Genomic DNA, 14207 nt, shown 5'->3' on the forward strand with positions numbered 1-14207 from the left:
GTTATAATGACAGTATTTGTTCAACTTTGGTTTTGCTATCCTTGTCTATCATTCGCCAAAGCCGGTGGTACTATCCTTTTCTAGGTCCACAACAATGCAAATTATGTTTTTGGCAGTGTAGAAATATAACTAATTAATGCAGAGAATCGGCATCGCTATTCTCCTATCTTTATCCACTGCCATTATAACGTGGACCTCACTATAGGAAATACTGATTACTAAAATCTAAGTGCATCTAACGGGTGATTCTCATAGAACTTATATCATCGGACAATGTAGTTGGTGATGATGGTTAAAGGTAAAAATTCTGTGTTTTTCAGACAGGTGTACCTGGAAATCTATATGAGATAGTGCACTCTTACTGGTCTCAGATTGTAGAGCACAAAAATACGGCAAGAGGAATTTTGTATTATACATCTAAATGGTAAAAATCGGATTAAATTGTTGATATAAAACTAAAATTCATCAAAATTTATTTTTTCATAAACTTTTACTCATTTTTGAAAAATCATAACTCAGTACTCCAGGGGTGCCCAGCCCCCCCAAGGCCAATGGCGCATGCCCCCCCCAATTCAAGTGTTATGCCCCCCCATCCATGTGTAATGACCCCCCCCCCAAAGTACCCCAACTCCCAACTCTTTAGTTTTTAACATTAGTCAGTGTATGACAATAAAATTCACATCTTAAGGTGCTTACAGATATACGCACCGCGAACATGAGCAATTCACTTTTAATCAGCTGATGCCAAGCTTTTTATATCTGTATTTTACCGTTTCTGTAAAAATACAGATATAATCAGCTGATTGAAAGTGAATTGCTCATGTTCGCGGCGCGTATATCTGTACGCACCTCTACATTCTAATCTTCCAAAGGACATTATTTACCTTTGGTCTTGTGAGGAATTCTTTCTGTTTTCATAATATTGTAAAAATATATACCATCGTTTCTTATCTCTTTAAAATAGAAATAAAGTATTTTTTTGATATTATTTTTGGGACTAGCAGTGCACCCGTTCTTGTTCGGGAGGACTAGAAAGAACTACCTACATGAAGAACTATCAGGAAAAACTACATGACACATATTTTAATAGGATATTAAAAGATAAGTAAGGGAGGCTTTGCTTTTCAAATGTTAAGATTACTTATAAAAAGTTGAATAATAATATCATTGATAATTCTTTATTGCAAAAGAATATTGCATAGCAATCTTGGTAAACATTCATACAAATTTGGAACGATTTTATTCATACAATATATAATGTCGGCAAGTTTAGGTACTGTATTCTAAATCTTATACTATTAAACGAGCAATTTCTGTTTTGATGTTTAAATTTTTAGATGTTTATATGTTTGTATTTCACCGGATCTCGAAAACGGCTCTAACGATTCTCACGAAATTCAGAACATAGTAGGTTTATAATATGAAAATTCGATTACACCAGGTCTCATCCTTGGGGAAACTCGATGAAGGACATTAAAAGAATTTATTCATCCTTGGAAAAACATCTGATAATTTCGGCGTCTGTTGATGATGGAAGTGAGTGAGCGAGTGCATGTGTGTGGGACTGAGACAAAATTATGACTCAGCTGTTGAACTTTTGTACATAATTCAATCAGGTACTTAGTGACAGTTGTACAAAAGCCGGTTAAATTTTAATCCTGATTAATTCCAGTAGAACCAATCAGATAAGCTATCTTTTTGAGATGGTCTTCTGTGATTTGGTTCACGTGACATGAATCAGGATTAAAATTTAACATGCTTTTGTGAGAGAAATTTTTGCATTCCTCTGCGAATTAATCTCAATCCACTGTGATTAGATAGAACCTTTCTGTATGAACTATGAATATTTATTATAATTTCTTCTTACGTAATAATTTGTATATGCTTTTGTAGGTACTCTAGAGCGGAGCTCGGTGCCCCGATATTTATCATGAATTGGAATAGGTTGTCACTGATGTTGTGTTGTTGGTAGTATTTACTTTTTAACATTACAGGAGTAAATAACACAAGTCGAACAAAATGTATCTTTAAATGGTTTGGTTTTTGGAATAAAGATATCATCTGAACAAGTACATTTTGTAAATTCTATCTATTAATACCAAATATCGGGGCACCGAGCTTTGCTCGTTATTTATTCATTGATAAACAGATTTATTTCATTGATAATCATTTCTTTAAAATGATTGGGGAAGTACTAACAGGCACAGCCCAAAACTGTTACTTACCCGAATTTTGATTTATTCACTACGAAAAATATATTTCGTCTGTGATTTATTCACAGACGAAATCATCATCTGTTTTTCCAAGGATGAATTATCCTTTTCATGTCCTTCAGGGAGTTTTCTCACGGATGAGACCTAGTGCAATCGAATTTTGATACCATAAACCTACTATATTCCGAATTTCGTGAAAATCGTTAGAGCCGTTTCCGAGATCCGTTGAACATAAATAACCAGATAGCCAGATAACCAGATATAGAAATAGAAAAATATAAACAGATGTACATAAATTGCTCGCTATTATAATAGGATAACAACTTATAGTCCAGTCAAATGGTCGTTTTTCAGGAAACAGCCCCGAAATAATTTTTTTCGATGGTCGTATATATATTTTGGGTCGCTGAATTCTAATCTGAAATTTGCTGACTCACCAGAAGGCGACTTCACCCCAAAATTTTGGATTTTTTTAAGTTTTCCATTTAATCTCGAGAACCTTGAATTTTTCGAGAAAAAGCATTCTCTATATAATATTAAAGATAATAAATTTCCAATGAATTGAGTGGTCGCGCAGGACTACTTTTTGGATTCTATATCTGAAGTGTTCCACAAGATACGCAACTTTGAATGTGCGAGAAATTTGTGATATTTTCCCCATTCTCACAGTCTGGCATATGCAACGTTGCGTATCTTGTGGAACACTTCAGATGCAAAATCCAAAAAGTGGTCGAGGTTGTGATGAATTTTCTCCTCTTTTCACTCCCATGAAATATAATTCTGTTTTCAATACGTACCGTTCTAAAGTTATATCTTTATTTTCTCATTTTTCTTGCGATTTTACTGTTATTAAAGAGTCTCTAAAATGAGTACAATGCATGATAGAAACTTGCGATTGGTCTTAAATGAGAGAAAATTTCATGCTCTATAAGCTGAGTTGCCCTAAATTGATCTTGCATTACTGTTATATCGAAAAACTGGCGAGACTGTGAAAATGAGGAAAATATCGCATATTTCTTGCAACAGCAAGGAAACTCAAACACAGGACCATTAAAAATTAAAATGAAGCAAAGGAAATCAGAATAATAGTGGATGATGGAGTTATAATTTATTTTTGTCAAAGATTTACCTTCAAACTCATAGGCTTAAAAATTACTAAAATCCCTGCATACAAAATATTATCAATTGTGCTTATGCTTTATATTGAGTTACACTTAGCAAAATATAACATTGTAAAGGTGAGAAAAATTAACTACATTAGGATATCTCTATTTAATACCTTGATTTTTTAATCATAATTCAAAATGTTGACATAAAATATACAAAAAATCATGCCCCCCCCAAAAATGTTGATGGCGCAAATTGCGCCATGCCCCCCCCTTGTGGGCACCCCTGCCTAATGTAGTTAATTTTCTCACCTTTACAATGTTATATTTTGCTAAGTGTAACTCAATATAAAGCATAAGCACAATTGATAATATTTTGTATGCAGGGATTTTAGTAATTTTTAAGCCTATGAGTTTGAAGGTAAATCTTGACAAAAATAAATTATAACTCCATCATCCACTATTATTCTGATTTCCTTTGCTTCATTTTAATTTTTAATGGTCCTGTGTTTGAGTTTCCTTGCTGTTGCAAGAAATATGCGATATTTTCCTCATTTTCACAGTCTCGCCAGTTTTTCGATATAACAGTAATGCAAGATCAATTTAGGGCAACTCAGCTTATAGAGCATGAAATTTTCTCTCATTTAAGACCAATCGCAAGTTTCTATCATGCATTGTACTCATTTTAGAGACTCTTTAATAACAGTAAAATCGCAAGAAAAATGAGAAAATAAAGATCATCATTCAATTGGCTGTAACTTTTGAACGGTACGTATTGAAAACAGAATTATATTTCATGGGAGTGAAAAGAGGAGAAAATTCATCACAACCTCGACCACTTTTTGGATTTTGCATCTGAAGTGTTCCACAAGATACGCAACGTTGCATATGCCAGACTGTGAGAATGGGGAAAATATCACAAATTTCTCGCACATTCAAAGTTGCGTATCTTGTGGAACACTTCAGATATAGAATCCAAAAAGTAGTCCTGCGCGACCACTCAATTCATTGGAAATTTATTATCTTTAATATTATATAGAGAATGCTTTTTCTCGAAAAATTCAAGGTTCTCGAGATTAAATGGAAAACTTAAAAAAATCCAAAATTTTGGGGTGAAGTCGCCTTCTGGTGAGTCAGCAAATTTCAGATTAGAATTCAGCGACCCAAAATATATATACGACCATCGAAAAAATTATTTCGGGGCTGTTTCCTGAAAAACGACCATTTGACTGGACTATAAGTTGTTATCCTATTATAATAGCGAGCAATTTATGTACATCTGTTTATATTTTTCTATTTCTATATCTGGTTATCTGGCTATCTGGTTATTTATGTTCAACGGATCTCGGAAACGGCTCTAACGATTTTCACGAAATTCGGAATATAGTAGGTTTATGGTATCAAAATTCGATTGCACTAGGTCTCATCCGTGAGAAAACTCCCTGAAGGACATGAAAAGGATAATTCATCCTTGGAAAAACAGATGATGATTTCGTCTGTGAATAAATCACAGACGAAATATATTTTTCGTAGTGAATAAATCAAAATTCGGGTAAGTAACAGTTTTGGGCTGTGCCTGTTAGTACTTCCCCAATCATTTTAAAGAAATGATTATCAATGAAATAAATCTGTTTATCAATGAATAAATAACGAGCAAAGCTCGGTGCCCCGATATTTGGTATTAATAGATAGAATTTACAAAATGTACTTGTTCAGATGATATCTTTATTCCAAAAACCAAACCATTTAAAGATACATTTTGTTCGACTTGTGTTATTTACTCCTGTAATGTTAAAAAGTAAATACTACCAACAACACAACATCAGTGACAACCTATTCCAATTCATGATAAATATCGGGGCACCGAGCTCCGCTCTAGAGTACCTACAAAAGCATATACAAATTATTACGTAAGAAGAAATTATAATAAATATTCATAGTTCATACAGAAAGGTTCTATCTAATCACAGTGGATTGAGATTAATTCGCAGAGGAATGCAAAAATTTCTCTCACAAAAGCATGTTAAATTTTAATCCTGATTCATGTCACGTGAACCAAATCACAGAAGACCATCTCAAAAAGATAGCTTATCTGATTGGTTCTACTGGAATTAATCAGGATTAAAATTTAACCGGCTTTTGTACAACTGTCACTAAGTACCTGATTGAATTATGTACAAAAGTTCAACAGCTGAGTCATAATTTTGTCTCAGTCCCACACACATGCACTCGCTCACTCACTTCCATCATCAACAGACGCCGAAATTATCAGATGTTTTTCCAAGGATGAATAAATTCTTTTAATGTCCTTCATCGAGTTTCCCCAGGGATGAGACCTGGTGTAATCGAATTTTCATATTATAAACCTACTATGTTCTGAATTTCGTGAGAATCGTTAGAGCCGTTTTCGAGATCCGGTGAAATACAAACATATAAACATCTAAAAATTTAAACATCAAAACAGAAATTGCTCGTTTAATAGTATAAGATTTAGAATACAGTACCTAAACTTGCCGACATTATATATTGTATGAATAAAATCGTTCCAAATTTGTATGAATGTTTACCAAGATTGCTATGCAATATTCTTTTGCAATAAAGAATTATCAATGATATTATTATTCAACTTTTTATAAGTAATCTTAACATTTGAAAAGCAAAGCCTCCCTTACTTATCTTTTAATATCCTATTAAAATATGTGTCATGTAGTTTTTCCTGATAGTTCTTCATGTAGGTAGTTCTTTCTAGTCCTCCCGAACAAGAACGGGTGCACTGCTAGTCCCAAAAATAATATCAAAAAATACTTTATTTCTATTTTAAAGAGATAAGAAACGATGGTATATATTTTTACAATATTATGAAAACAGAAAGAATTCCTCACAAGACCAAAGGTAAATAATGTCCTTTGGAAGATTAGAATGTAGAGGTGCGTACAGATATACGCGCCGCGAACATGAGCAATTCACTTTCAATCAGCTGATTATATCTGTATTTTTACAGAAACGGTAAAATACAGATATAAAAAGCTTGGCATCAGCTGATTAAAAGTGAATTGCTCATGTTCGCGGTGCGTATATCTGTAAGCACCTTAAGATGTGAATTTTATTGTCATACACTGACTAATGTTAAAAACTAAAGAGTTGGGAGTTGGGGTACTTTGGGGGGGGGGGTCATTACACATGGATGGGGGGCATAACACTTGAATTGGGGGGGGCATGCGCCATTGGCCTTGGGGGGGCTGGGCACCCCTGACATTAGGATATCTCTATTTAATACCTTGATTTTTTAATCATAATTCAAAATGTTGACATAAAATATACAAAAAATCATGCCCCCCCCAAAAATGTTGATGGCGCAAATTGCGCCATGCCCCCCCCTTGTGGGCACCCCTGCAGTACTCATTGGAGATAGAGAATTCAGAATGATCTCATTTTACTCAGAACTGTAACTATAGCCTAATCTAAAAAAAGGCAAGAGCAAATTTGTCTGCCCGATTTCTGGATTTGGCGGAAATAGCTGAAAAATGAAACCGAAAAAAACGAGTTTTTAGGCCATTCCGTACCAAGCACAAGGAAATTTTGCATGAAAAAGTTGGTTCTGAACTTCTCCCACGCATTCAAACAATATATGAAAAAAATCAGAACTACAATATAAATTGCAAGCACCAATGTATAGATTGCCTGGACTAATAATTGGAGAAATAGAAGCATACTCATTCTATGGCAAAAAAGTTTCCAGTTTATCACATTACTTTTTGTTGCGCTCATTACACTATAGTGAAGTTTAGTACGTTATAAAATGACATGGGTGTATCTGATTAACATTAGTGTCATTCCACAAAAGTAAGCAGATAGCGCTACTCTATTTACAAGCTCTGCAACTATACCAGATCGTTTTTTTACATAATGTAAAAATATAATTTATTGACAAATAGACGTATAAACTTGCCTGTAGCTGCTCACTGAACGCAACCAGCAAAGCACGCGTCAATGTGAATGTTCCTATGGCTCTTTCCAGTTTTTGTTTCTTATCAACCTTCAATTTCTAATTAGAGGGTACTGGTGATCTCAGAAGGACAGTTCTTCAAATTCTAGTCAAATATTCTGAGAACACTTTTCAAATGGTTTCCACTTTTTTAAATTTCAAGGGTTTTCAGTCTCTCACAGTAGCTCTATGACTAGATTGATGCCAGTTAAACCTCTGTCAGGTAGTTCTGTCCACTATCTGTATAATTCGAGGCTAAGTAGCCATCTAGAATAGGTATTTTGGACACACGTGCACAATAACAAAATCATTAAATTTAAAAACAAAACATTTTCCAGTATGAACTTCTACACCAATAACTTCTTACAATCATTAAAACTTTGCAGTTTTGAATTTTTTTTCTTGAGATTATTTATGTGCACTATCAAAATCCAATTCGCTACCGTATCCTATTTTTTTCTGAGTGGAGTAGGGTGCAGATTCTCGAAGGTCGTTAAATATTGGAAATATATTCAAATTGGTGAAAGTGATTACAATTCAAGAAATGTTTACGTGCTGCTGCACACATTATTATATGATGACCATCGATGGATGTTTCAGACAAACTTTCTTACATACTATAATCTTTAGTCCAAAATATTGACACTATCCCAAACGAGAATGTTGTTTTCAAGTTTTCACATTAATTTACGATCAAGACCACGACCACAAACACGATAATTCACTTGCAGCCAGGACCAAGATCTTAGACCTCTAACCCTTCCTATTTAGACCTGTTTTTTCTATACATTTCCAGCCTAGACATGAGTTCTACAGACTAAATTAATTGAAAAACAGCGATGTATGGATGCACTTTTTTAGAGCATTTATCCTTCAAAAGCTACAGTACCCGAGGAACTTGCATTACTTGAAAATGTTGTACTTTATGAATACAGAAAAGTAAAACTTTTCTACAAGACAAGTTTCAAACTCTCAAATTTTTGCAGCGTAAGATAATATCATGAAAGCATAAGATAAGATAGCAGTAGTACCAACTTTTTACATGAATTCATCTTTTCGAATTTAGAGAGATTTTCCAAAACGAATTACTAGTAAGATAAACCAATAGTGTAACTTCAATTTCGAAGGCATATAGGCAAATAAAAAACAAAACAACAATGTAGAAAATATAATGTATCCTTCGAATTAATGTTGAATACAAAAATGCAATTAAGTAATTCATTAGGAAGTATACAGAGAATAAACCGTACACGATGCAGAACGGTCTCAAATTGATACAATAATACATTCATTATGACAATTCTCTTGATAGCACAACTTACATTATTAAAATGAAACTGTAGCTCAATACACATTAGTACAATAATTATAATAATCACACAAATAGACAAGTTTGAAAAACGTTCACTTTTCGAGACATGAATAATTAATTTTTTTCAATTGGAAATTTCAGTTTCTGTTTTGTTGTAATTGAAATTTATTGTTTACAATTTTTACGAGTAATAACGATAAATGTAATAAGTTGTAAGAGGATTATTTGAGATTACCATAGTCAAGAAATAAATCTATACGTGTAAGTAGGCTACTGTATGAATAATTCCGAATAGACTGAACTTCAATTTTGTTACTTCACTATTAGCCTACAGCAGTTTCAACTCAGTTCCCAGGAAATTAATATTCTAATAAATTGGAAAGATTTTTATTGCATATTTTTCTCATTAGGCCTATTGCATTTGGAAACATAGAACATCAATATAGTTTCTATATAAACTCACAACACTCAATAAGCGATCAATTATCAAAGTTTTAAGGCTTGAGAAATTTCAAAATTAGTTAGATTATTCTAGCTAAATAGGAAGATATTTATTTTCGTATAAATTGTAGTAATAGTAGAATGATTTTCTTCATAGGAAGCGCCTGATCCCAACATAAGATCAAAATAGAAAGTAACTTATAATAGCTTATAATGTATTCTGTGTATTATTGGGATGATATTCATTATTAGTATTATTAGATAACTGATGTAGAAATAATATTATAGATATTTCTATAATACATTATAGTAATTGCAAAATGATTTTTCTTCATAGGAGGCGCCTAATACCACCATAAGATCAAAATAAAATGTAACTTATAATAGTTTATAACGAATTCTGTATATTATTGGGATGATATTCATTATTATTGGTTCCACTGATGTAGAAATAATAATTTTATGTTAAATAAATTGAATAAAAATTGTTTTATTCAGAATTCACCCTTTTCTCATGTTAGATTATGAAATGAGAATAGTAGAGAAAATAAAAAAACTTTCACAACTGAAAATATTCAATGATTGGAATATTGATAAATATAAAGACTAAAAATTGATAATACAAGCATACATCGAAAATAGTTTCTAATTGAATACTTGAAATTTATTGAGAAATGATTTTAGTTTCGATTGTGGCACAGATGGTGAAACATAAAATTCAACTTCCATAAAAATAAATCGAAAGTATTATCAACTCGTCAACTCTACAACTACAGTAACATTAAACTTAACTCTTATCCTCATGTAATAGTCAAACTTAACATAAATGCCAAGAAAAATAGTCAAAAATTAATTTCACTTATTCAGAGCTTCTAAATTCTCTTATATGATATAAAAATAAATGGTAGATTCCAAAAATAGTCTTAGAATTTATGCGTGGATACACATTATCATTCAAGTAATAAATGAATCGCATAAGTCTACTTTCATTATGAAACAGGAAGAACATAACTGAAGAACTAAAGATAATTAATAAGTAAATTGAATAATAGCAAATCTACTATCACATGATCACAGCGCAGGAAATTCATCCGGCATTTTGGTGAAAGTTGTGCACAGTGGGCAAATACTCTTCTCTTTAAGCCACTTCCGGATGCACTGAAACAAAAAAAAAACATAAATAATTCTCATTATTTCCAGAACTTTTTGACTCAGTAACTTAATTCATGTAAGGATTACTGAGGATAGCTGAGTTAACACTGCATTACAAGATTTTACAGATAACTCAGGATAGTGAGGCAGAGAGGACATGTAGGCCTACTGATCTGCACGTATTATATGCAATATTAATGAAATATAGAAAACAAAACAAAAATATAGAGTAAAAAACTTATAAACTTACATATTTTTTACTAGAGATATTTCGGCAGCTGAGCTGCCTTCTTCAATCTTAAAGACTGAAGTATGTATGTGTAATGACTGTCAACACCTACACAGTTATCTCAAGTAAAAATGTGTAAGATTATAAGTGTTTTCACTCTATATTATTTGAGTTTTGTTTTCAATATATTCTATTATAAAACTATATTATTATAGTAAAGTGTCTATTATGTAGGCTACTACATATTATAATATTATGTTATGTACCTACATATCTGATAGCCTATTCAACACAATGAACATGATCATAAATATGTAGTTCTTCTTAGAAGGCAACTTTACTACATTAGCAGTAAATTCATAAATATACTAGAAAGTGAATTTCCACTTAATAATTTCCGAAATAATAAACACAGAAAAAGAGCCATAGAGGCATGGCTAAACTTGAATTATTTCCAATCGTTGACTTTTATACAATAATCAACTTCATATTATAAATTATATTTTCGAACACTTCATACGCTAGATTCAAGTTTATATATTACATCCCTGATTAAGCTGATTTACGACTCACACTGGCGCACAAGGAATCTTCCTTTTGCCGGTGTTTTTGCCTCACCTACTGTACTTATGCATGTGATCATAAATTGAATCTTCATTTTAAAACTATTATTTATAATATAAAGGATATCATTTCGTTATTATATCGAATTAAATAAATGTATGTATCTTGGTTTAAGTGCAGTAGCATATACTTATATTTATTTTTGTAAAGCTTTTTTGTATTTTGTTTTTGGCAAATAAAATTCATTCATTCATTCATTAAAAAAATGATAAAACACTGGTAAATATAAATTATAAGAAGCGAAAATATGTACAGTGCTGATCATAATTATGTCTGATGCTTCGCTTCTTCATCCTGCTTCGCTGCGCCTGGTCATGGGTTCAAATCCCGCCAGAGGGCACAGTTATTGATCATCTCATTATATAATACACGCACAAGCAAACGCTTAGGCTTGTCGCAAATTGAGACGCGACTGACGACGTTACGCAGTTTGAATTTTAATAGCACTTGTAAAAGTAATGGATCAGCGTAAATTTGCAACACGAAATGATGCAACACGCGTGGCGCTTGGCAAAACGCATATTGGAACGAGACCAGCACTTGTGGCATGCGCTACCTAGCACGAGTTTTTGTAACTTTTGTAAGAGAATGGATCAGCACAAATCGGAAACACGTGCGATAGCAGTGCTATTTTGCAAGACACGACTCACGTGGTTTGTAGAAGAGGCATAGTTTAACGTGCCACATGCGTTCCTATGCGACCATGATTATACATAATATGATTGTATCACACAGAAATAATATCACAAATTATGTTAAAATCATGTTCATAATATGATGGGAGACACATGTCTATAGTGAGGTCCACGTTATAATGGCAGTGGATAAAGATAGAAGAGCAGCGTTGCCTGTTCTCTGCCTTAATTAATTATATTTCCATATTGTCAAAAACATATTTGGCATCTTTATGTAGCTAAAAAAGGATAGTACCACCTATTTAGTGGAATGATAGACAAGGATAGCAACATCAAAGTTAATCAAATACTGCCATTATAACGTGGACCGCACTATAGCAAGAAATATTTCACCCACAAAACTGTACAAAGCTACGCATTAGGCGCGATTCTGTACATTATTATCAACTTGATGTCAGGTCACAAGTGACAGCGTCGTCTCAGTATGAACATTATAATATGATCAAATATTTACTCGTCTAGCAGGCTATTCGTGGCACCTGCTCATGTCACGTTGTGTCACGTCTCAACACGTGCTTAGCTTGATATTCTGAACTAAACAAGTTGAGACTTGGACAAATATCCGTGTTGCCAAATTTCAATTTTTTCTTGCAAGCCCAAATGCCCAGATATCAGGAACTATTTATATCAAAATTTTGAAGAGGGACAGTGTTTGCCCTTTCCCAATCGTTTATATTGTTAGGGGTCGCTGGCAGGAAGTCTCGCTAGCCCAAGGAATGTTAGAAGTCACTGACCTATCGTCGCTATAGATTGTCAATATTGTCATATGGAAATATTGAATTTCGCAAAATTTGGCAACACGGATATTGTTTCAAAGTCTCTACTTGTTTTATTCAGAGTTCAAGAGGACATCATCATCTATAGTCGGTCCCGGCTGCCTAAAAATAAGTCGTTAGTCAGAGACCCTGAAATTGACCAGTTGCGACTTGAAAACTCTGACACAAGACCTGAGCCAGCCAGGTCACTCGATATTATTATTATCATCATCTATGATAATCAAAATTAGTAATTCATGCATGAGCACATACAGAGCAATTTATTAGCTTTGCTTAAATTGGCCGCCAACATATTCATTACTTTATGAAATCAAAAAATACACCTGGCGTCATTTATAGGGTTTTCAGAACTGATCCAACTAAAGTGCGAGATAAATTACTTTTAACATGAAGAGGAGAAACCCATTTCTCCCTCCACAGTTTGTAGCATAGACACAGACGGACATCCTGCGCACAATTGGAAGCGCCGTGTCATTTTGCTTCATGTTCTTGTGATGAAAACATCTCTGTAACATACACAAACCAATATACCTGCTGACCAGTACACTACTTGGAACATTGCCAGCAATAGCTGGAGGGGAGTGTTGCCGCGTCGCGTTACAAAGCTCTCTTACTCAGACACAAAAGAAGGAGAATGCTGCTAGGTAGTGGGAGTGATTAGTGGAAGATAGAGCATCGGACCTCTCCGTCTTCGAGAAAGAGCCGTGTTAAAAGTAATTTATCTCGCACTTTAGCTACCGCGGACATGTTCATCATAGAGGCAACTCAATTCTCAAACAAGAAAGAAAGCGATGCTTTGCTAAGTGAGCTAACAATCATTATGAAAATGATTATTTATTAGACTTATTATGTGCTTGAATTTGGATTTTCCTGCTGGATTTATCATTTATCAAAAGAAATGAAGAAAAGTCACATTAAATTTTCTTCATGTTTATACTCTGCGGAAGCAATTTGTCTAGTTAATGGGTGTTCATGAGCGTGTTTATATACTGCTGTGTGGGCCGCACCAGCTGTCAATGCTGCCAACATTCTGCCTTGCTGCACTGTGCTTTCTCAGATATCTCTGTACTTTTTCAAATTCTGAAGAGTGTTGGAAGCAGTGACATCCACCTCCACCTCCACCTTTTTATTGGAAGCATGAAAGCCGCAAACTAAGATTAGAATTTTCGCGTCACAGGTTTTGGCCGATGGGAGCCACAGAATATGAGCCGAATACTTTGAAGAATGATTTAATTATTTAATTTATTATCGAATTCAATTACCGTACTTAATTCACATTAGTATTCCATGTACAGCCAAGTGGAGGTTAAAAAAACATAACCATCGTATTTATTCGAAGTTATCAGTAAATTTTATCTATAAATTAACTAGACGCATGAAAGTTTGTGTCCATGAAATTATAAAACGTATGTTGGTGGCGAACAATTAGGTTTATCACTCCAGGTTTCAGGATCGCTGGGATTTTTTCAGGTGCAGGTGTAAATGAAAAAATAAACAAAAGTAAAAAGTGATAATTTTTTGAAGTAATTTCTATGTCTCTCTTACTGGTCAATCATTTGCATTTTTCCATATAAGTTCCAAAAAAGTGAATTTTTAGCAGACGCTAAGTTGAAGCAAAATCTAAATTAGTGGAATGCATGGTATTGATGGAAATGGTACAGATGAATGTTGTTG

The 14207-nt window shown here is 33.5% G+C and overlaps 1 protein-coding gene across 5 annotated transcripts in view; it reads right to left on the reverse strand.

The window, feature by feature from the left end:
* Nucleotides 1-8457: 8457 nt before the first annotated feature.
* The window catches only part of LOC111049059 (DNA ligase 1), a 31624-nt gene continuing 25874 nt past the window's right edge, over nucleotides 8458-14207 (reverse strand). For 3 of the 5 annotated variants that reach the window (XR_005570554.1, XR_005570555.1, XM_022335054.2), the window contains one exon: nucleotides 8458-10215. Coding sequence is in view for 3 of the 5 variants with exons in the window: in XM_022335054.2 (XP_022190746.2) it covers nucleotides 10129-10215 (87 nt within the window). In the remaining 2 variants the exon portion in view is untranslated. The remainder of the gene's footprint in view (nucleotides 10216-14207) is intronic. The other 2 variants (XM_039421724.1, XM_039421725.1) reach the window with 1 other exon arrangement.

This window comes from Nilaparvata lugens, chromosome 2 (genome assembly GCF_014356525.2).
Source record: "Nilaparvata lugens isolate BPH chromosome 2, ASM1435652v1, whole genome shotgun sequence".
NCBI classification, from domain to species: domain Eukaryota; kingdom Metazoa; phylum Arthropoda; class Insecta; order Hemiptera; family Delphacidae; genus Nilaparvata; species Nilaparvata lugens.